Here is a 21699-nt window from a genome sequence, read left to right on the forward strand (position 1 = left end):
TGTTTTGTGAGAAAGCTCGACAGGTATTTTTTCCATGTTTCCTTGTTGGTAATGCTGACCAAAAGCAAATCATTGTTTGCTCTGACATTTTTTTTGTATAAATAAATATTCGTTTTTGAGTATATGAGATTGTTAAGTCATAGAGAAAGCCAAGAGTTTGACTGAATGGTTTGGCTATATCCTGCCCATCACCAATGTTTAGATGATGATTTTTTACAACAGTTTTGTTGTACAGTATAGTCTGACTGACAGTATTGTGTGGTTCAAAAACTAAAAATGTATGCTCTCTATGCTACTGTTTCATACAGAATTTAGAGAAGTGTTGAAAAATAGTTTTCAAATATTCTGTTGCAAATATGTTGATATACCTTATCTATCTGTTCATTTGACAAAGTGGTCTTGAATAAATGAATACAACATGATAAGAGACAATAAAACTACTGTGTCTTTACTTGGAATTAAAATATCATAGAATGGAATACTGTATGCTTTGTTTGTTGGCAGTTTTGTAAGGATTGGTTTAAAAAAAATATTTTAGGTTTAAGTTCAATCTATCAAAAATGTATTCCTACTAATGTGAACTTTGCACAATGTCAGTACTCCTAATGTCATAATTTAACTGTACCTGTTACATCAGTTGACAATGTTCCTTTGCAGCCTCCAACCACTAAATAGCCATGGTCTTTCTGAAGAATTATGATATTAAATGCTCCTGAAAGAAAACAACCTTCATATGCACAGCTCAGCTGACCTCAGAAGACCCTGTCCATCTCTCCCTTTCTGCTCTGTTCCCCACAAAAGGCCACTTTTGTATATCAGGATGGCATTAATCATTGCTGTCAAGGTATCTCTTATCAGCAAAGACAAACGTGTGTGTGAATGAGAATTACATCAGTTGTGCATCAGGAGTTTGTGTGTGTCAGTGTCTAAATTTGTGGTCCATGACTGCCATTACGATACCAAGAAAATGCCACTGAATGTGTTATACACACGTTTAGGTTTTTCTCTTTATACAGTATTTATTATGCAGCACAAATCTTTCAAAAAATATTCTTAATATTGTTTCGCAGCAGTGTCAGGGAGAGAGAATTGGAAAATCTCAGTCATTAGAAAACAAACTCTCCACAATGCAAATGGTTTCAGAGTTCATACCAAGACATAGCTCTGGTTTTAAGATTCTCCAGTAGAGCATACCCCCTACTCTTTTGAAGTGACAAGTAGTCCTGATTTGGATAGCCACTTGTCCCTGCCTTTATTTTGAAGCAGTACATTGGTAGTGCTAACAGTATGCTAACCATAGCATCGTCCATGGGTCATTGTGACCCCTTTTGGAGCAGTTGTCTGGGTAGTGCCAGTGCCCGCTCTGGAACAGGCTTAAATCATGCCAGCCAGCCAAGGGGGGAGGAAGAGTCCAATGGTACCCAGCAGACATACAATGATGAACATCCACAGGAAGATCCGGTCTATCACCATGGCAACGTACTTCCAGTCTTCTTTCACCTGGGTGGAGAGGACAGCAAGACACATGAATGACGGGCACTCATAGATAAAAAGCAAGTTTCTCAAAATTAAATATTAGTTTTGCCTGTCAAATGTAACCTTACTTTTATCTTAAGTCATGTTTTGTCCACTTTTTAAACACTAGTCTGTCTGTTTCTTTGTTTGTTGTATTTATCTTTTTTTGTTGTTGTGTGTCTATTTCAGCCTGTTTGAGCAATAAGGTTCTTTGACGTCCGTCCTTACAAATACTGTACATATTCAGGTGTCACTTCATTCATACTCACACTGAAGTCAGCATCCTCTGCCCTCAGGTGGTCTGCTATGTAGTGTACACCCTCCAGTGCACGTATAACACTAGCTGAAAGAGGGAACGACGTATCTGACACCAAGTTATCAATCTTCGCCGGCCTCTGGGCGGTGTTCACTCTGCCCCCAGGGAACTGTCTGTTCACCCCTCCACTCCCCCCCTCTAGACGATTTTGAGGCGGTCCATGTTTCTGTTGGGTTGGAGGAGTAGATCCAGGGTGTCTGGGCGAGGGTGGACGGAAGGAGAAGTACGACGTGAGTGTTCCCAGCTCCAAGTCTTCATAGCAGCGCCTCAGTGGATCATCCACCGTGTTTCCATCCCGTTGCCAGTTGGCTGAAGTGCTGAGACAGGGACCTGGTTTGTGCGTCGTCGTTCTGCTCGACCGTCGTGCCACCGCTTCCCCCTGCTGGAGAAGGAGCAACCTGCGTCGCCGTCCTTCCGGTGCGGGTCTCCGCATGAAAAGCCACCGTGGGATCAGGTCCAGAAACACAGAGTGGACCCAGTGTGGCATCTTGTGTGTACCGGGCGAGCGGTGATGCACGTTGAGCACGAAGACGGTGATGACGATGGAGAGGGTGACGAAGATCATGGTGAAGAGGAGATACTCGCCGATGAGCGGGATGACCAGCGACGTGGACGGAATGATCTCGGTGATGAGAAGGAGGAAGACGGTGAGGGACAGCAGCACGGAGATGCACAAAGTAATCTTCTCCCCACAGTCTGAAGGTAAGTAAAACACCAGTACGGTCAAGCATGATATAAGCAGGCAGGGGATAATGAGGTTGATGGTGTAGAAGAGTGGAAGTCTCCTAATGATGAAGAAGTAGGTGATGTCTGGGTAGATCTCGATGCAGCAGTCGTATTTCTTGGTGTTGTAGGTTCCGTAGGCGTTGATGATGGCCCACTCCCCACTCTCCCAGTAGTTGTTGAGGTCGACTGTATTCTCGATGCGCTCCAGGTCGATCTTGGCCTTGTCGTAGGTCCAGGAGCCAAACTTCATTTTGCAGTTTTGCTGGTCAAAGGGGAAGAAGGTGACATCGATGCTGCAGGAGCTCTTGTAAATGGCAGGGGGGACCCAGAGGACCTTCCCTGTGTGGAAGAGGTGGGCTTTGGTCATGTGTGTCACTGCAAACTCACCGTCAGCACTGGAAAAGTAGCAGAAGAGATAGTTAGTTTGATGAATGAACAAAAAGGTTCTTAAGTAATAACATATAATCAGTAAGTGTCTGCAAATGTTTCTAATTGCAGGTACAGTTAACTAAACATTATGAGGAAATGTGGTAAATAGTCAATTTCTCCCTTCATTGATACAGGCCACGTATCAATGTTCCACAAACCTCATCACTTCACTTTTTACAGAAAAAAACACATGGGACTCAGATGCATTAGAAATCATTTGCTGAATAATTATGATCTTCCTGGCATAATCTCCCATCATCTTCTTCTCTCAAAAGTCATCTTCTCTATGGCAGACTTTTGAGAGATTGTCTGTATTTTTTAAGCCTCATGTTTAGGGCCCGGATAGTCAATATTTAGTTCACATAAATACAATCTATGAGCATCACTTTCATTTAACCAGAAATCCCAAATAATAACTGTGGCTGAAGACAACATGATATGTCCTTATCATTACATCTGCCTCACACCTTTTTAATTTAAGTTACTGATCGTGAATACACAGATTAGACAAAGTGAAATTCCATAATTAAATACTAAATATTAAATACTTTAAACATTAAATACTTTAAACATTAAATACTTAAATATTAATCTGCACTTTTGTTGTGAAAGTTTGGGTAGTGGAGATGTGTATTAGAAGGAGTGGCTAACATGTCAATACATTACTGGTGATGGGCTTGGTATTTTAGTAAGTACAACTGTAAATACACTGGTAAAACGGCCTCATACAGCACTTTTTGATACAAATTATATCCATGTTATAACAGAGTGTTTCTGAGTTGCGCCATGAGAAAAAGTATGCAACAGTATCATTTCAATAAGGTGGGATAGAGCTGCTGAGAAACCTTTCCTGTGGTGGTGGAGCCACTAGATGGTGCAGTCTGCACATTTTAATAGATTCTCAGTCACCAGGGCCCAGTTGTTCAAAAACTATTTTTTGCTATCCAGGATCAGATCTATCTGGCTCATTTTGAGTGAAGGGGAAATCAGCCAGCTCGATCTGATCCTGGTTAGCAAAAAAGAATCAGGATCATTCTGATCCAGATTAAACGTTTTTAACCACTGGGCCCAGAGGACTACCGTCAAGGCATCATTATTACAGGCCCTGAGACTTTCCATACCATGTGATCTGACCAGGAAAAACTCGTACTTATAGGCTAGAGAAACACTTTTGTCTACTTTACTCACTTGTTGTAGAGGACAATGTCGGGCACCCAGATGAGTTCTGACGGCACTCTTATTGATGTCACATTATCATAGTCTGAAGGCCTCCAGCGCAGCTTGTAGTCATTCCACTCCTGAAGGGACATGGAGAAGAATGGTCATCCAATATAATGAGTTTATATAAAAGACTGTAAGTAATCCTTGGGATGTGGCAACTTCACTCATAACTGCAATTCACATCTTACTGTAAGATCAGGGATTTGTGCTTTCATAGAGATCATTGTAAACATTATGTTTGTTTCAGAGCAATAGAACGTTATTCTTTATCTATGCCTTCTAAGAAAGAAAAGATGAGCAAATCTGGCAACTCACTTGTTTCAGCCACACATTGGTCGTCATCATCTGGTTCTTCTCATCCTACAGAAGAATAAAGGAGAACAGTGTGTGTATGTGAGAGAGAAAAGAGCAGGATAAAAGAGAGTGTGGACAAGAAAGCCGAGACAGAGTGAGTGCATGTGCGAGAAAAAACTAAAAGTAGAAAGGATGAGTCAGTCAGAACGTTGGGTTTAGTCCAGGAGAATATGCAGGGGTTCTCAGGAAGGTCAAGGAAGCCCTAAACATCGCCAGCAGCATCTTCACTTTAATATCCTGATGGGTGCTACTTTGAAGGGTCAAGGATCGGTTAATCTGGTTTTCAAGTTTTTGTTGCTGCTCTAGGTAACAAATTGCCAATACTGTATATACAGAATATAGTTAAAGGTTTTCTCAGGTGTTGCAGTGTACAAGTTCGATGCCGTTCCCTGAGGACTTATGTTCTATTTAGGTCAGTGTATGTATCTCTTAAATATAATTTGCGTTGGTTTTCAGGTAACAATGACTAACAACATTTTATCCATCCTTTTTATCTTGAATTAAGCCTATTGCCTTATTGTCTGCAAATTGTCTGGATACTGCTAATTGTACCCTGTGTTATTTGTCACTTATGTCCTGTACTATTGTCACTTTTTTAATCTTGAATTATACCTATTGCCTTATTGTCTTGTGCTGCAATGTCAGGAACCGAAGCCTAAGAATTTTACTCTCTTACACTTGTGTAATGTGACAGAATAATAAAACTTGAAACTTGAAACATACCCATACACCTCAACCTAATGTACTCTGTCTGTCGTGTGCATCAACGTGCTGCGTGCTATGGAGACTGTCAGGCTGTCAGGCACAGCAAGACAAGACCACAGTGGACTGAACACGTTAACCGTCTCTGAAATTGAGACAGAGCGTCCATTTGACAGCCTAGATATACACAGGGCCTTTTGACAGATGCGATTATGACACCCAAACGGATTATAGTGGAAGAGATCTGTTTTTAATTTTGAACGTCACACTTGCCACTTGGCAATGAGGATGCAGTCACAAACACTTAAAAGAACTTAAAATCACTTCATCTATTGTTGACTGCAGAGCATAGGCAGTATCGGTCTAATTTAGTTGGAGGACTCTCACCAACACATCTGACACGCAGGTTATAAACACTTGACCAAAAGTGATTATAAGAGCACCTGTGTCAGTCTGCCACACAACCAATGAGAACACAGAAATGTTTAAATAACAATAAGCAGAAGGGTGAAGTTGGTAATCAGATCAAGCTATGGATGGTTTGTTAATAAGAACAAAATACAAATACTTGGTCTTTTAGCAGGCGAATACACAAAAAAGTGTCTATTGTCCAAGTGAAAGGCTCTCCTTCAAAAAGGTTACTGCTAAAATCTCAGTCTTTTGTTAATGTCTTATAGTCAGGGGTGCACATAACTGGTGCGCCAGTGCGCATGCGTCACCAAAATGCATCCTGCGCGGCAGATCAGCCGCATGAACGCGCTCTTGCGCACCAACAGCTGGAAGCGCTGGGAGAGGAATTTACTTCCTCAAAATACAACTGCTGACTGCTGCATCACTAAGTAACTATTTGCCGTCCCCGACGAGTAATCCATCGCAACAGTCGACCGACGACGACCACGGTGACTCCCCTCACGAAAACATTCGGAAAGTATCGTAAATCGTACTTTCATTCCGCGTATCGCGTATCGCACGGTTATCACGCCGCGGCGCCGCCACGTGAAAATTCAGTCCCGAACGACTCGGCGCTAAAAGGAAAAACAACACCAAGGGACACGTTTCTTTTCTCTGAAGCTTTCAAACGTTCAGACGTTTGTTTTACAGCGTCATTATCGCACCTCGACCCCTGACCCAGGGAATATGGTTGGGAATTCTATTAGGAAAAAATATATAAAAGACTTTGTTGCACAATCAAAATAATGAGCTATTTAAAGTGATAGCCTAACATCCTCTACCATGGTTGAAATTGAGGACGGTGATAACAGCAGTCAAGAGAGCAGTGATGATGATGATTAAGCTTGTAGCATAAATAAATGCTTAGGCTGTAACTTTTTGTTGAAAAGTTGATTTCAGTGTTTACAGAACAGAGCAGTGCTTAAAGAGATGTCAGTTGATTTCATTGTGTTTAAAGAACATACATTCAGTTAGTGCTTAAAGAGATGTCAGTTGATTTCATTGTGTTTAGGGTTAAAGGTTTAAAGGAGTCTGACAGACTTTCATGCTTAAAGAGCAGTCATTTGATTTTGCATTTGTTTATTTTGTTTTGCACACAATCATTTGTTCGTTCATCTTTATTTATGAATAAATGTCGTTTTGCTAGTATAAGTTATCCATGTATCCCTTTTTTATCCATCCTGTGGGACGGGTCGTGACTCGCGAGCTCGGGGAGCACCAAGCAGCATCCCTAGGTGCTCCTCTGAGCACTGGCCCCAAAAAGTTATGTGCACCCCTGCTTATAGTAGTTTATTAGCCATGTGTTTTATACAGTGCAGACCTTCCATGAGGCGGCTCCTGCTAAGAAGATTAGATCATTTATGACTGAATAAGTAATCAGAATCTACACAGATGAATGTATGTGTGTGTGTGTGTGCATGCGTGTGTGAGAGAGAGAGAAAGAGAGAGAGAGAGAGAGAGAGAGAGAGAGAGAAGAGAGAGAGAGAGAGAGAGAGAGAGAGAGAGAGAGAGAGAGAGAGAGAGAGAGAGAGAGAGAGAGAGAGAGAGAGAGGTGTTTTCACACTGACCATTTTACTCTGGGGCGAGATGCGATTGAGTCGCTTGTCCTTGTGAACATTGCAATGAGAAGAAGTCAGGATTGAGCGTGCCTTGTGTTTAAGAACTTAAACAAGTTAATTATTAATAATACTAGAATGTTACCGTGGCAACAAGACTCCTACTCCTTGCTAATCATTCCTGTTGCTGTTTTATCACCAATAAGTTGTAAACAAGCACTTCAGTTGAACACATACTGAATGTTGGCTTTCATAGGCTAGCCCTACTTGGCGGTTAACAGTAACATAATAAAATAGGAATTCTATGTTTGAAGGAGGCAAAAATGCACTCCACCTCGGTTGACAAATGTCAATTAGACATTTGCATCTCAATTTCATCTCGCCTCTGTTGAATTCAACCCCCAAAAGTGTGAAAAGACAGAGCCCATGCCCGAGAGGGACAGAGACAGTATGAGGAGTATGTGTGACTGTGAAAGGGGATACAATAGATCATCTGAGGTTGGCCTTTTAACTGTTAAGTCAAGAGTGAGTACAAAAAGTGGAGGCAGCAAAACACTGGAACAAGCTGTCACAAAATATGAGGTCAGCCCCATCTGTACCAATTTTTTAAAATAAGCTGAAGACTTTTATGTTCTGTTTGGCTTTTAATTTAGTGTATTTTAGGGAGTTAGGCTAGGTTTTTAACTGATTGATTTGTTTTTATTTATTGATTTTAAACCTGAACATTTAAAATGGTTATTGTACCTCAATTCTTTTGTTCGGCTTTTAATTTATTGAATTTTATATGATGACCTTTTAATTGTTATTTTATTGCATGTTTTGTAAAGCACTATGAGTTTACATGAATTTGTATGCTCTTTAAATAAATCTGCCTTGCCTAGGACTTTTCTTCCTTTCAATTGGGACAATGCTACTGATAAATTCCCTGAGATATTTCTGTAGTTTTTCTTCTTCTAAAGGCTGCTTTTTATTATTAATAGTCATTATAATTAATATTAAATATTATATTATTTATTTATTAATATTTACTGTTTTTATTTATTGATATCATGGGGTAGCAAAATGATGTGATCATGAATATTGTGGGTTTATTCTTTGCTTAGATGGAGATTAGATTAGATTAAAGTACTATACAACGAAATGCAGTTTAGCATCTAACCAGAAGTGCAAATAGTGATATAAAAACATGACAATGATAGTGAAAGGTACCGTAAGACATCTATGGTAGTTTAGAGGTATATAAAATTATGAGCTATGTACAGTTAAGGTAGTGTATACAGTGTGGTAGCTTATGTATAGTATTTAATGAACAGATGTATAAAAGAAGCTATATGAAAGAGGGATGTGCAATGTACAATATACAATACCGTATATGCAAAGATAGTATTGTAAACATCAGTAGTGCAAAGGTAAAGAGTGATCACATTAACCAGGGATGTGCAGCTATCATTGTATTGTCATTGTCATTGCTGCTGTCATGTTACCCCCAATACTGCATTTAACTTGCACTTAAATATAATGAATTAAAAGAGCTCATTGTTAAACATGTGACTCACTCATTCAAACTCTCTATCTGGTCCTTCTCAAAAAAAAAACTATAGGAAACATGAACTGTCACCCTCTTACACAGACAGATTGTTCTGGAAAGTCAGGTTCTCCTTCGCTCTCTCTCTTTTCCTGCCCCTGAGCTCAGTCACTACTTACCACATCAATCAGCTGGGCTATGGAGAGGCCGAACTTGACGATGACCACGTCGGATATGTTTGGCACGGGTCTGGACCACTTGTTATAACCAATAAAGAGCCTCTTGAAGAGCTCGTCCTCCGCGTGTGAGTGGGTCTTTTCATGACAGAAGACTACAAGGGGCCATAGAAGACAACAGTGTCAGTGTTTTTTTGTTTTTTTTATCCAATGCCCATATATGGGGTAAAAGCCTGCAGATAGAATACTGTCCCAGTTACAGTCAATAAAACATAACACACACTAGCTGTAGGCCTGTATTACCCACATGGTACATATAATCTGAATACCAAATAAGTTTTAACCTAAAAAAAATAATAATATGACCTACTAGGACAAAATCTATAAGGAAACAGCTTGTCCCATTGAAAATATTTAATGGCTGATGTGGATGTGTTTGTGCTAAAGCCATTTCACCATTTATAAATGCAATTTCCAATCAGGGGATCAGTAGTAAACTGCAGGGAAACTGGTGAAATGGGATAAAATGAGTGTCTGAAAAAGTGTGGCTAATGATTTGTGTCGAAATCACTCAGCTTTCCGGCTGGAAATAGACAGAGATAAAGGTAGGAGAGGAGTGAGACAGTGACAGCACTCCACTTGTACAGTCCATGGTAAAGTATTATTAAAGTATTATGCAGCCATTCTTAGCAAGACCTCTCTGGAGGACTTGGCATACAAGTTGTTGTTAGGATGGGATGTGTGGTTTGACTCCTTCACAGTTTGGAGGCTTTAATCTGGGCTAATTGACTCTGAGTTGGGAGTCTAGACGGATTTGAGGGGCGAGCTGACTGACTGACTGATCCTATTATTGTCATGCCCGATGAATAGAATGTGGTAGACAGGAACTCCCCTCCCTTGGGGATTAGCATTGGACCCTTCATCAAAGTAATCAGATTCAATTACACACATCATTACTTACAGCAGCTAAGTGGAGGTTAGCAGTCAAAGGTGTTGAGCAACTCCCAGGCACACACCTATTGTTCAGCTGCATACTATTATTGTGTGGCAAATATAGGGGCAAAACAAACTATTTCGGTCTATTCTATGTTGTTATTTGTTACAAATTCTATGTAAATCACCACATACAGTATAATTGGCATAACAAATAATTTCAGTGAGTATAATCAAAGGTATTCATGTTTGTGAATGAAGACCAATATTCTCTGTCAGAGATGTACACTATAGACAACCCATTTGCACTTGTTCCAACCTCTTATACACTAATATCTCTAACCAGCTTTTCTCAGTGAAAAAAGAAAAACAAGCATTGTCGAGGTCAAACCATTGGGCACAATAATACAACAAGTCTATTCTGAAGCCATTGGGCATCCACCACCCGTAACACTTAATCCTTGGGCAATATTTGAGGAGTGTTTTTAATAAAAGGATCCCAAAAACAAGACCTTTTATTGGTTGCATCTGGCAGGGTTGTTCCCTCCAGGGAGACAAGGTCGCTTAAATGGGGCCACACCGTTACCAGGTGGTGAGTCAGTCATGACAACCACTACGGCATGTCATTATGGTCCCTAAAGTAGGCCAGCCAGCCCAGTGGAGGAAGTCAGTTTAAGTCCTGTTTAAAATTGAGAACCTTGCCACCACAAAGTTATTCCTGGCACGGGGCTGGAATACAGGCAGCATTCGTAAATTCGCTCTGGAAATCTGATCAGCACTCATAGAATGCCTCTTGTCCAATTGTCCAATTATTTGGTCCCTTTATGACGTTGAACCCAGTGTGCGCTCCAGTGCTCTCAGAGCGAATTTACAAACGCAGCCACAGTCTATAAAAGTGATTGATGGTCATTGAAAAATGACCTAGCTGAGGTACTTTGAAAAGAGCATTTGAAAAAGAGTTCCAACTCTGACATAACCCTATTCCAACCAAGTTCTCAGTTGGAGCAGAAATATTTAGAAAATATATATGTAAGGCAACTCTAATGCAATTCAAGAGAAACCCTAAATAGTAAACATTTCTGACCGACATAGTGGACATTGGACCATCAACCATCCAAAACGGTTCTCATATTTTGCCTATGTGCAGGCACATCTATGCACTTGTTTTCTTCCTGTAGAGCGCATTTCATTGCATTTGTGTATGTGTATTGTATTATGTATGTAAATGTTCTCTACAAGTAGTTTGATTATTTGACTGATTTCTGTGATAACATTGTTCACGCAGCGCGCTCTTTTCTGGCGGAGCAGCAGGTACGCATCAAACTTCAATCATACGCGCGGTAGGAGCTCAGCGGTGACTGCGCATCTGGTCGCCCGTCTGGGCAGGACCAGCACCGACCAGATGCGGCGCTTGACAAAAAAGCCCCCAAGCGCCGGAGATCAAAGCTCTTCGTCAATGAATACCTGAAATGAGATGAGACCTCGATTCCAGGCCTGGCATCTAAACAAATATATTAAAATAAAAAAAATAAAAAAGATCTCGCTTGGATCTTGGACACTGCCCAAGTTGCTTGTCCAAAATGGAGACTCGGGCAGTACTCAAGTGTACACTGTAAAAAAACAACAACTACGCTTTATTCAGTAGAGTTAGTAGTCTGAATTGTTCAGACAGGAACATTTAAATTACTATGAGTGAACGTAAACATTTACATCAGAGGAATGGAATGGACCCCAATAAGTTCTAAACATACAATTGTGAATAAACTGAAATTGCAATTCGTTGTTGGCACATCTGGTTCGTTGGTATTCATCAGAGCAACGCATCCGGGTACTTGAGTAATGGGTACTTGTGTATGGGTGATAGAAGCGGAGAAGTTTGACTGGTGGTCAAAGGGAATTTCTGGTCTTCGCTACTTTAATACGATAAAATAAGAAAACCGTAGTGCTTTTTAGATATTAGGAGCACAAATCCGATGGCCAGTTAGGCAAACTATTATATAGTGTCATTGCCGATCAATGATCGACGTCGTTATATAGAGAAAATTAATGAAATAGGGGTTGATTCATCAGATCAGTCATATGTCATCTCCCTGTCATCAGGGATTTGTAGTTCTTCATTTGATTTGCCGTGGTCCTAACGTCTTCACCTCCAGTCCCCCCAACAGCGTTTGCTTTCGTTTCTTCTTTGAACATTTATCTCCCATGATTACAATAGAAATATCATGCACAGTAGCACTAGTCGATAGCCGTTATGGGTGAAGGGTTAGTAAGTAGTGGGTTAGTAGGTACTAAGTAGTACCTTAGTAGGCTAGATCAAATGAAGAACTACAAATCCCTGATGACAGGGAGATGACGTATGACTGATCTGATGAATCAACCCCTATTTCATTAATTTTCTCTATATAACGACGTCGATCATTGATCAGCAACGACACTATATAATAGTTTGCCTAACTGGCCATCGGATTTGGGCTCCTAATATCTAAAAAGCACTACGGTTTTCTTATTTTATCGGATTAAAGTAGCGAAGACCAGAAATTCCCATTGACCACCAGTCAAACTTCTCCGCTTCTATCACCCAAAAAGGGGCGTGATCATTCTGATGACAGGGAGATGACGCACAATTGCTCTGATGAATAACAGCAGCGCATGCGCACAAGGCAGGTCAGACCTCAACGCATTTTTGGGATTGGCCGCTTAGCCACAACTGATTTGCATATTAGCGGCCCCAAAGGATTCTGGGCCCAATTTTGGTGAGTTTTGTGGGTCACACCGTGAATGTGTTGTACAGGGGAAAGTATAGGGTAGTTCCAAGTTCAAGGGGATAAGTCAAGCCATAGCCACACCTTTGAAAGATTGGCTGTGTCCATGTTCAAATGGCGGTTGACGTCCGATAAAAGCTCGCATAATTACATTGTGTGCGACTTCAATAAATATCCACGCTACAATACAAATCAGGAGCATTATTCTCACTGAATAAAAGTTGATTAATATTGATGAAATTCAGTATGGTGGCGAATGCTATCGCCTGGTTACGTGTTACAGCCAGCTAGCTAGTCACGGCTACTGTTATGTTTACTACTGTTGTTCACTGCGTTGTTGTTGTTCATTGATTGGCCGCTTGGCCACAACTGATTTGCATATTAGCGGCCCCAAAGGATTATGGGCACATTCTATTGGCGCTTTTCCACTACCGACCCGAACCGGGCCGCATTTGTATCCGAGCCGTGCTGTGCCGTGCCGTACTTTCAGAAACGTTTCTCCATTATACTGAGCGACCCGGGACTGTAGGAGGAGTTACGTGTCATAAGATTCCCCCCGCTATACAGATCAGCGCAGGGAAATGCGATAAGAATTATGTCAAAATGCAGCACTATCGTGCACAGATCAGCCTTCCAACATGTAACGTTAAGTGCCTGTTACTTGCCGCTTTCAGTTCTAGTAGACTAGTTTAGATCTCGCAACCAGGGAAATGCTGACATGAAATGCCGACACGATTCTATTTTTATTTCTCCTGACACTTTGAGCACTGTGCTTTTTTTTGTTGGTGAACTTTGCGGGTTAATAACTGTGGTTTCCCGGTTCATTGAGTTTACGGTTAAAAGCATAACTTCTCGGGGTGTCAGCGCGGTGGTTCAGGGCTCAAAATGACCGTATACCGATGGTGAAGTTAGCAAAGTAGTATTGTGTTTGTACCACCTTCATAGCCGGTGTTATTCACAGACAAACACGGTGCCCGGAGGCACCCTTTGCGGGTTAATAACTGTGGTTTACCGTGGGTTAGGATAACAATTCAAACGTGTCCGGATAGGGGAGAGGACAGGGAATCTGAAACCATTTGAATGGTGTCGATACGACACTCCTATCACGGTCGACACCGACATTATTTATATATACAGCATATGGATGTAATGTGCCTGTTACCTGCCGCTTTCAGTTCTAGTAGTTTAGATCTCGCAACCAGGGAAACAACGCCGACATGTGTTAAAGAGAGCAAGACGCGAATCTACCGGAATTTGACTGCCGCTGGACTGAGGAACAGCATAGGCACAGGACATCGCCATAATAGCGATTTTTTTGTTATGCTTGTTGTAAATAAAAGTTCTATGATGCATTGAAATTACATTAAACTAAGATAATACGATGGTTATCATAATTTTTCTAATCTTTATTAATACGTTATTACAGAAACAGTAAGTGACATTTTCCGAGAGCGAAATCTGTTGTGGTATTTAAAGATGGCGGTTAGCGAAGAAATCTATGAACATGGGATGACGATTTCCATTGACCAATCAACGGTGTGCAGCGTCACACGTCACACGCAGCCTGGCAAAAAGGTACCCTTCGGCCCTGGAGTTCCTGCTCGTGAAGGGTAGCTAAAGAACCGAGCCGAGCCGAGCCGGGCCGACAAATGGAAAAGCGCCAAAGAAGCAGGCCAGCCTGGGTCGACCCGGGCTGGCCCTGTAGTGGAAAAGCGCCATATGTACGTTTTATGGGTCAAACCGTAGATGTGTCGTACAGGGGGAAGTATGGGGTAGTTCGAGTTCAAGGGGACATCCCAAGCTGCAACCGTGCCTTGAATTGTGACTGTGTCCGATTCTGTGCTACGGTCAATAAATGCTCGCGTGATTACACTTAGTGTGCGCAGTCCAATTCATATCCACACTACAGTATTATTGATTCATTTCAGAATTTAGGTTATTTCATTATTTGGCTAATGAAAAAAAATGGATAGGGTGGTAAGAAAGACGATTATATTCTCGATTGGTTTTTTGTAGTTCTGTGAACAACACCATTTATTGAACAAACAAATCTGCATTGGCAGAATGAAGAATTAAACGTGATGACCATTGACAGGACAAACTAATATCAGTTGGACCAACAATCTAATATGAGTTGGACCAACAATCTAATATTAGTTGGACCAACAATCTAATATTAGTTGGACCAACATTCTAATATTAGTTGGACCAACAATCTAATATTAGTTGGACCAACGATCTAATATGAGTTTGACCATCGATCTAATATTAGTTGGACCAACGATATGAGTTGGACCAACGATCTAATATTAGTTGAACCAACATTCTAATATTAGTTGGAACAAACTAAAAAATCTTAGTTGGAACAACAAACTCAGAATTCTTAGTGCATAAGGTTGCATTGAATTTTTAAATATTCTCAACTATTCTTTTTTTAGAGTGTAGAGAGTCCTGAGCAGTGGCGGCTGGTGCTAAACATTTTGGGTGGGGCACAGGTTATGGGGGCATGCTCCACGGGGAAGAATATCAACTTTAAAATCTGGATTTACAGTCGATTTTGAATGAATGAATGAATGAATGAATGAATGAATGGTCTTTATTGTCATTGCTATAGTACAGGTACCAAACAAAGAAATTTGGGAGGGGTGGCTCCCCTGCTGCTAGGAAAGAAAAAAAACCCTAAAAAAACAAGAAGGGAAAGGAGCTGGTTTACATAAATAAAGGCTATGTACACTATCCACTATACTATACTGTACAGATAAAACGACTAGGGTTGTCATATTGCACATAGTGTTATTGCACATTCATTTAAAGTGTCGTAGTTTGCAGGCTTGAAATGTACACATTTGTGCCTCAGCACTACACCTGATTTTTTCAATCCAGCAGCTGCCATCAATCCGTCCAGACTGTCCAGGGCCCAGAACCTAGGTCTTTGCTGTGTTCAGGGCCTGGATGGCCCTGGGGTAGAAGCTGAGCTTCAGTCTGTTTGTCCTTGCGGCCATGGTCCTGTACCGCCTTTTCGAGGGCAGCCGGGCAAAGTGTTCGTACCCAGGGTGGGATGGGTCTCTGGAGATCTTGGAGGCCTTCCTGAGGCAGCGTGTGTTGTACAGCTCTTCCAGAGAGGGGAGGGGGGCGCCCGTGATCTTCTGGGCTGTTCTCACGACTCTCTGTAGCGCATTTCTCTCTGCGGTTGTGCAGCTGGAGAACCAGTTGCAGATGCAGTAGGTGAGGATGCTCTCCACTGCGCAGCGGTAGAAGGCCACCAGTATCTCCTGCTTGTTGTGTTCCTTCCTGAGGACTCTCAGGAAGTAGAGCCGCTGTTGTGCCTTCTTGATGGTGGCTGCTGTGTTGTTCTTCCAGGACAGGTCATCCTGTATGTGCACCCCCAGGAATCGGAGGGTTGAGACTCTCTCCACGCTCTCTCCGTCGATGAGCAGGGGCTGGACCTCAGATTTTTTCCTCCTGAAGTCCACGATGATTTCCTGGGTCTTTGACTGGTTCAGCAGCAGGTTGTTAACCTTGCACAGCTTGCTCAGCTGCTCTACCTCATCCCTGTACGCCGCCTCGTCCTCCCCTGAGATGCAGCCCACCACGGTGGTGTCGTCTGCAAACTTTACGATGGAGTTGCTGGGGTGAACGGGGGTGAAGTCGTAGGTGTAGAGGTTGTAGAGGATGGGGCTTAGCACGCAGCCCTGGGGGGACCCAGTGCTGAGTCTGAGGGCTGTGGAGGTGTGGGAGCCCACCCGCACCCTCTGGGGGCGGTCGGACAGGAAGTCCTTGATCCATGCACATATAGAGTGTGATAGTCCCAGGTCTAGTAGTTTGGTCACTAGCCTGTCTGGAAGGATGGTGTTGAAGGCAGAGCTGAAGTCCACAAAGAGCAGTCTCGCGTAGCTGTTTCCCCTCTCCAGGTCGGATAGAGTGGCGTGGAGAGTCGTCGCGATGGCGTCCTCTGTGGACCTGTGGGCTCTGTAGGCGAACTGGTATGGATCCAGGTTGGGCGGGAGGCGTGTGATTTTAGCATGAGAATAACAGTGTTTCCCCTAGGTTTGCTGCCTTGGGGGGGTGGCATGGACCGTGGCATGGACCCCCCCTTCCCCAGGGGGTAAGACCCTGCGACATACCAGCGTCATGTCCAGGGGGTGTACTAACTTGTACATTAAGCCGCCTCACGCTACGGAAACAGGAGATAGGCTCCTTCCCTATGGGCCATTAGGATCGAGAACCATCGGTTCTCAAGGCTACTTACTTATGTGGTCTTGACTACCTGTCCACTTTCTCACCTGGTTCTTGCTCTCTCTCTCTCTCTCTGGTGTGCCGACACCATCCTGCTCTCTCTCCTTCTCTCCCTCCCTATCCTCCTCTCTCCCTTTTGCTGTCAACCAAAAGGCAAACATAACAACCAGAGTATTTATAATCTAATAAGAGGTATAAATTGATCCATATCAATTGTTATTCATATATATGTACATACATATGTACATCATATATTCGTCATAGTCAGGGACTCCAATTAAATGTCACGTAGCCTATAGGCATCTCCATCAATCCAGGATTCATTACATTGTCTACTGTCACATTGCCCATATAGTGGGCTGTTGTTCAGGTATTGATGTTAGCCATTGATGTAGTCAGGATTATAGAGTTGGTTTAATTACCTGGATGTAGTGTGCCATGGCCTCTCTGTGGTCCGTGAAGGAGGCAGTGTTGTTAGCAAATGTGACAATCAGCTTGTGTGGAAATAACAGCCCATACCTCACGTTAGCCTCCCGCGGGGTTGAGGTCCCAGCTTGTCGGCACCAAACACGTCGCATAACAGGGAATTCATAAAAGCAGTGGGATTGCCTTTCTCACTGTCTTCAGGCAGTCCCAACACTCGAATATTAAAACTGCGGCTACGTGCTTCAATCTGTTCAATTTTCTGTTTCAGTGACATATTATCCGACTGTGATTGAGAAAGTTTTTGTTCGATATCAGTTAGACGGCGTTCCGTCTCGTTAGCGGCTGTTTCCAGGTCCTTTACCTTGGTCGTATTGGAAATCATATCCTTGCGGAGTGAATCCAGACATTCTTTAATTGGTTTAAGTTTCAGATCAAATGCGGAGTCAAGCTCACGTATGACTTCTCTCATAATTGATGCAAGTTCTCCGCGGTCCATCACCGTAACTTTTTGTTTTAGATCGCTTCTTAGATTTCTTAACTCTCTGCTGCCAGCAGCGTTGGCCATACAACTTGAGTAACCTATATCAAACAATCAACAAACAGCCGGTGCGGAGATTGCGACCACAAACGAGATAAGTTTGACTTCGGTAATAGGTCCAGTTGCAATATCCTCAAGTTAGGAACAAAAGATGCCTCCTTCTAATCCATTTGTTCAATTTGTTTACAGAAATAAATCCTCCTTACATTGTAAAAAACTTAATTTGTTAGGAGAGCAGTCGTGCGTGCGTTCAATCCATGCTGCCCCGGAAGTCGGAAGTCCTCAGCATATGCATTTTCTGCTATACAACCGGATATTCAGGGCGCAATTTTTGCGCCCCGGCCGAGAAATAGGAGACAGCCAATTGGAGCGCTGCCTCGACTCCTCCCCCTATGTATTTTAACAGTGAATTTTACACACACACACAGATAAAATGTTTATTGTATTGGAGGATTTTTAATGAATGCTGATAGGCGCCGACAGAATATCAGCCGCATTTTGTGAATAAACAATGTTTATTTAAAAAAAAAAACTTTTACAAATCGCAACTAGGAAGTGAACATGGGGGCGGCGCCCCAGCGCCCTCTATCGGCCAGCCGCCACTGAGTCAGTAACTTCTCAGGCCAAACTGCTCTTGTTACACTTTGGCTGTCCAAATGTATTTCGAAGTTCACAATTTCACAGTGTAATGCACCGACCAATAAGCAGTGCATAAATAGGCAAAGCAATTTATTGACAGAGAAAACATTGTGGGATGCTCGCGGCATCCTCTTTGCCGTGCGTACTGCTCACAGACGCACCGCGCCGCGCGCGGATAATAGAGAGAATGTAAGACCAGCACCACATTACTCGCGCGCGGCAAAGCCACATTAATTGTGAATTTGTGGCAGAGCCATTTTCGTATATCCACATTAAAAGCGATCAGGACAAGGGAGCGAAAATAACACAATTACAGATGAATGCATGTAATTTCCTAATTTCCAGCAGGATTTCCAAAGGTCCGCTTGGCGTGGTGCGTCTGATAAACAGTTCCTATGCCGCTCGCTGACGGCTGACGCAACCCCACCACACATACGTTAGCTATGTAAACCTTCATTATTATTTTTTAAACGCTCGCGCACGCTACACGAGTAATGTGAGTTAGCCTACCACCAGGAAAGCACACTATACACTACTGCGCTTGAGGAACAGTCGCGAAAGTACCAATGTCCTCAGTGTAAGCTTAGGCTATGGAATCAAGCGAGAGACAGCAGAACACGAAAAAAGTAATGGATTATACTAGGTAGGCCTAATTTCCTCGTCCCCAGGCTATTGCCGACAGCACTGTGGGAGTGTCTGGGAACGAGACTAATACATTTTATGCTTTTGATACATTGTGGAGATTAAATAAATATCGTTATGACTCTTGACTGACCTAGGCTATGGTGTTTTAGCATAGTCCAAAAAAACCTACAAGTTTTGTTCAAACTTACCTTTTACGGTGGAAGGTAAATCTAAGCCAAAAGAAAACAGAAAACAAACTTGACTCACATAAGAAGAAACAGTAGAGGACGGTTGTCCTCACAGAAAACAGGTGGTTGAATCCGCGTTCCATATTTTACCCCCGGAGCGAATCAGCTTCTCTGAAAAGCATATAGGTCGTTATATTCTCTTTGAAAAGGTTATCATGAAATCGTGACATGACATGTTGAAAAGTGGGCTCCCTCAAATCTTAGGGTGCACCCTCCTGTGTCATCTTCGCGTATGAGAGGCATAGCAGGACAACTAGACCCACTCTGTTTGGATATCTTGTATATGGGCGGGGAGAATGTGACGTTACCCTAGTTTACGTCCCGTGGCTTCACTGATGATTGCATTTGACTAAATAACTTTTTAGTGCGCCGTTTACACACCTTTCTGACCTCACCATTATTTTCAGTCTTCAGCTGTATTACTGGCGGGAAAAATGTATGTTGCTGTCCATCTCTTGGTGCTGAATTACAAGGGCCGCACCAAACCGCATCTATGATGAAGTTTCTTGAGATGTTTGGAAGAATAATCCAGTCGCTACATGGTACGGAATCCGTACGTTTGATTACTAATTGCTCGCTTTCTTGCCGCTCATCTCACTTGCACACGGAGCCAAGACTGGAAAACTTTTACGCTCCTCGTATAATCTGTACATTCAGGAGCGCTTAAGCATTCGGTGTCCATTCTCTCGTCGTTATGACGTATCCCCAACAAAGTAAGTCCATTATCATTTCAAGTTGGAGCGCTCTTTAGTCACCATAGCCTAGTCTGCACCAGACAGCTGCTCCACTGAGAAGAAGCTGTGAGGCATCGAAAGTGTTTGATCCGTCCTGACCATCCTGTCCCTCTCTACTCCACTGACTCAGTGCATCCCATCTCTGTAGGCTACTCTACTACTCATTATGTTACCATATGTGGGCAATAGAGGAGGGACTTCAGGCTGGCTCCCACTTCACACCATCAAGCCATACCAAGTTGTGTCTATGTAAAACAGGTGCGTAGTTATTCAAAGGATAACATGGGATGCAGGGAGAGCATTTAATGTCATTGCAGCGCAGAAAAACACTCGTTTCGAGCACCATTTCAATGCAGAAAAATGACTGCCAAAGTAGAGTCTGTATTTCTACGAGAATAATATAATGGTTTAAGAAGATGCAAAGCAGTCAGTCTATTTTAAACCTGTTATTAATGTATTAAGATGACTATGGAGGGGATGGATCGTTGACATACAATGTAGGATGGACTCGCAACTGAATACATATCTGCTATTACTGTGCGAAACAGCTAGAGGGCAGAGCAGTTGAATAAAACTGGGACAAAACTGATGATTCCTTTGGTTAAAAACCTACTTGAGATCGAATTCTTGATTCTTGACAAAACTGATGATTCCTTTGGTTAAAAACCTACTTGAGATTAATTCTGTCTTAAGTATTATTCAGGCAATAGAGACGTGTCATTTAAAAATGAATGCAATCCATGTGTGTTACTGTCTATGAGGACAGATCTTCCCATGGTACAAGTCAGAGCACATAGAGAACACATTTAACACATTTAACAAAAAAAAACAAAAAAAAGATACACCTTTTATTTTCACAGCTGGATTAAATCAAACATGTATAGATTGGGTTTTATGTGACATATCATTTCATAATTGCAAATGGGAAAGAATATATTTTTCCATATTGTTTTGACAGGGAGAGCAAACAGAACCTGATACTGAAGTTGAAACTCTCCTACTGAGTTTGACTGAATAAATCAAGCTGTCCTGAGAGTAGCCAGGGTCTGTTTGTGTTTTCTAACCCCTTAAACAGGATGGGAAGGAGCTAAATCATTTCATGTCTGTTGAACTCTGAGGGGAATGGGGTCAAAGCAATTCAAGACTCTCTCCACAGCCAGTTATGGTTAGAATATTTTATACAAGATTAAAATAACTCAACAATCATCATACCCTCCTTACTAAGTCCTAGCTTTCTCTGACAAGTACATTTCCATCACATAATTCCCATAACCCATTTAAACAAAGTCCCATTGATTGTTTGATGCGCAAAGTCCACCAGAGCAAGTCGTTCACATTCAGTGACTGTTCATTAAATTGGTGATCGTAATGATTCTGCACAAATTCCCCACCAATTATTGTATCTCATTGATCTGTAAATTTACTGGCCACTGAACATTCCAGTCAAAGTATGTTATGGAGAATTCCACAGATTCCAGACAAAAGAGATGATAAGCCACAGATGGAGTTGCACTGTTTTAGTGGATGGACACACATGGAAGTTTTGCTCCAGAGTACAGATAGGGAGAGAGCTACAGAGGGAGTCTCCT

General features: G+C 42.2%; 1 protein-coding gene across 1 annotated transcript; it reads right to left on the reverse strand.

Annotated features, from left to right (window-relative positions):
- Nucleotides 1-1082: 1082 nt before the first annotated feature.
- On the reverse strand, nt 1083-19459 carry chrna2b (cholinergic receptor, nicotinic, alpha 2b (neuronal); the record flags this gene model as incomplete). Its single annotated transcript, XM_080525265.1, has 6 exons — nt 1083-1500; nt 1785-2952; nt 4175-4284; nt 4523-4567; nt 8974-9125; nt 19387-19459. The coding sequence occupies 6 exons, from the start codon at nt 19457-19459 to the stop codon at nt 1375-1377; spliced, it is 1674 nt and encodes a 557-aa protein (XP_080381391.1). The 3' UTR covers nt 1083-1374.
- Nucleotides 19460-21699: the final 2240 nt, after the last annotated feature.

Source organism: Nansenia antarctica (genome assembly GCF_963989245.1).
Source record: "Nansenia antarctica genome assembly, chromosome: 3".
Lineage (NCBI taxonomy): Eukaryota > Metazoa > Chordata > Actinopteri > Argentiniformes > Microstomatidae > Nansenia > Nansenia antarctica.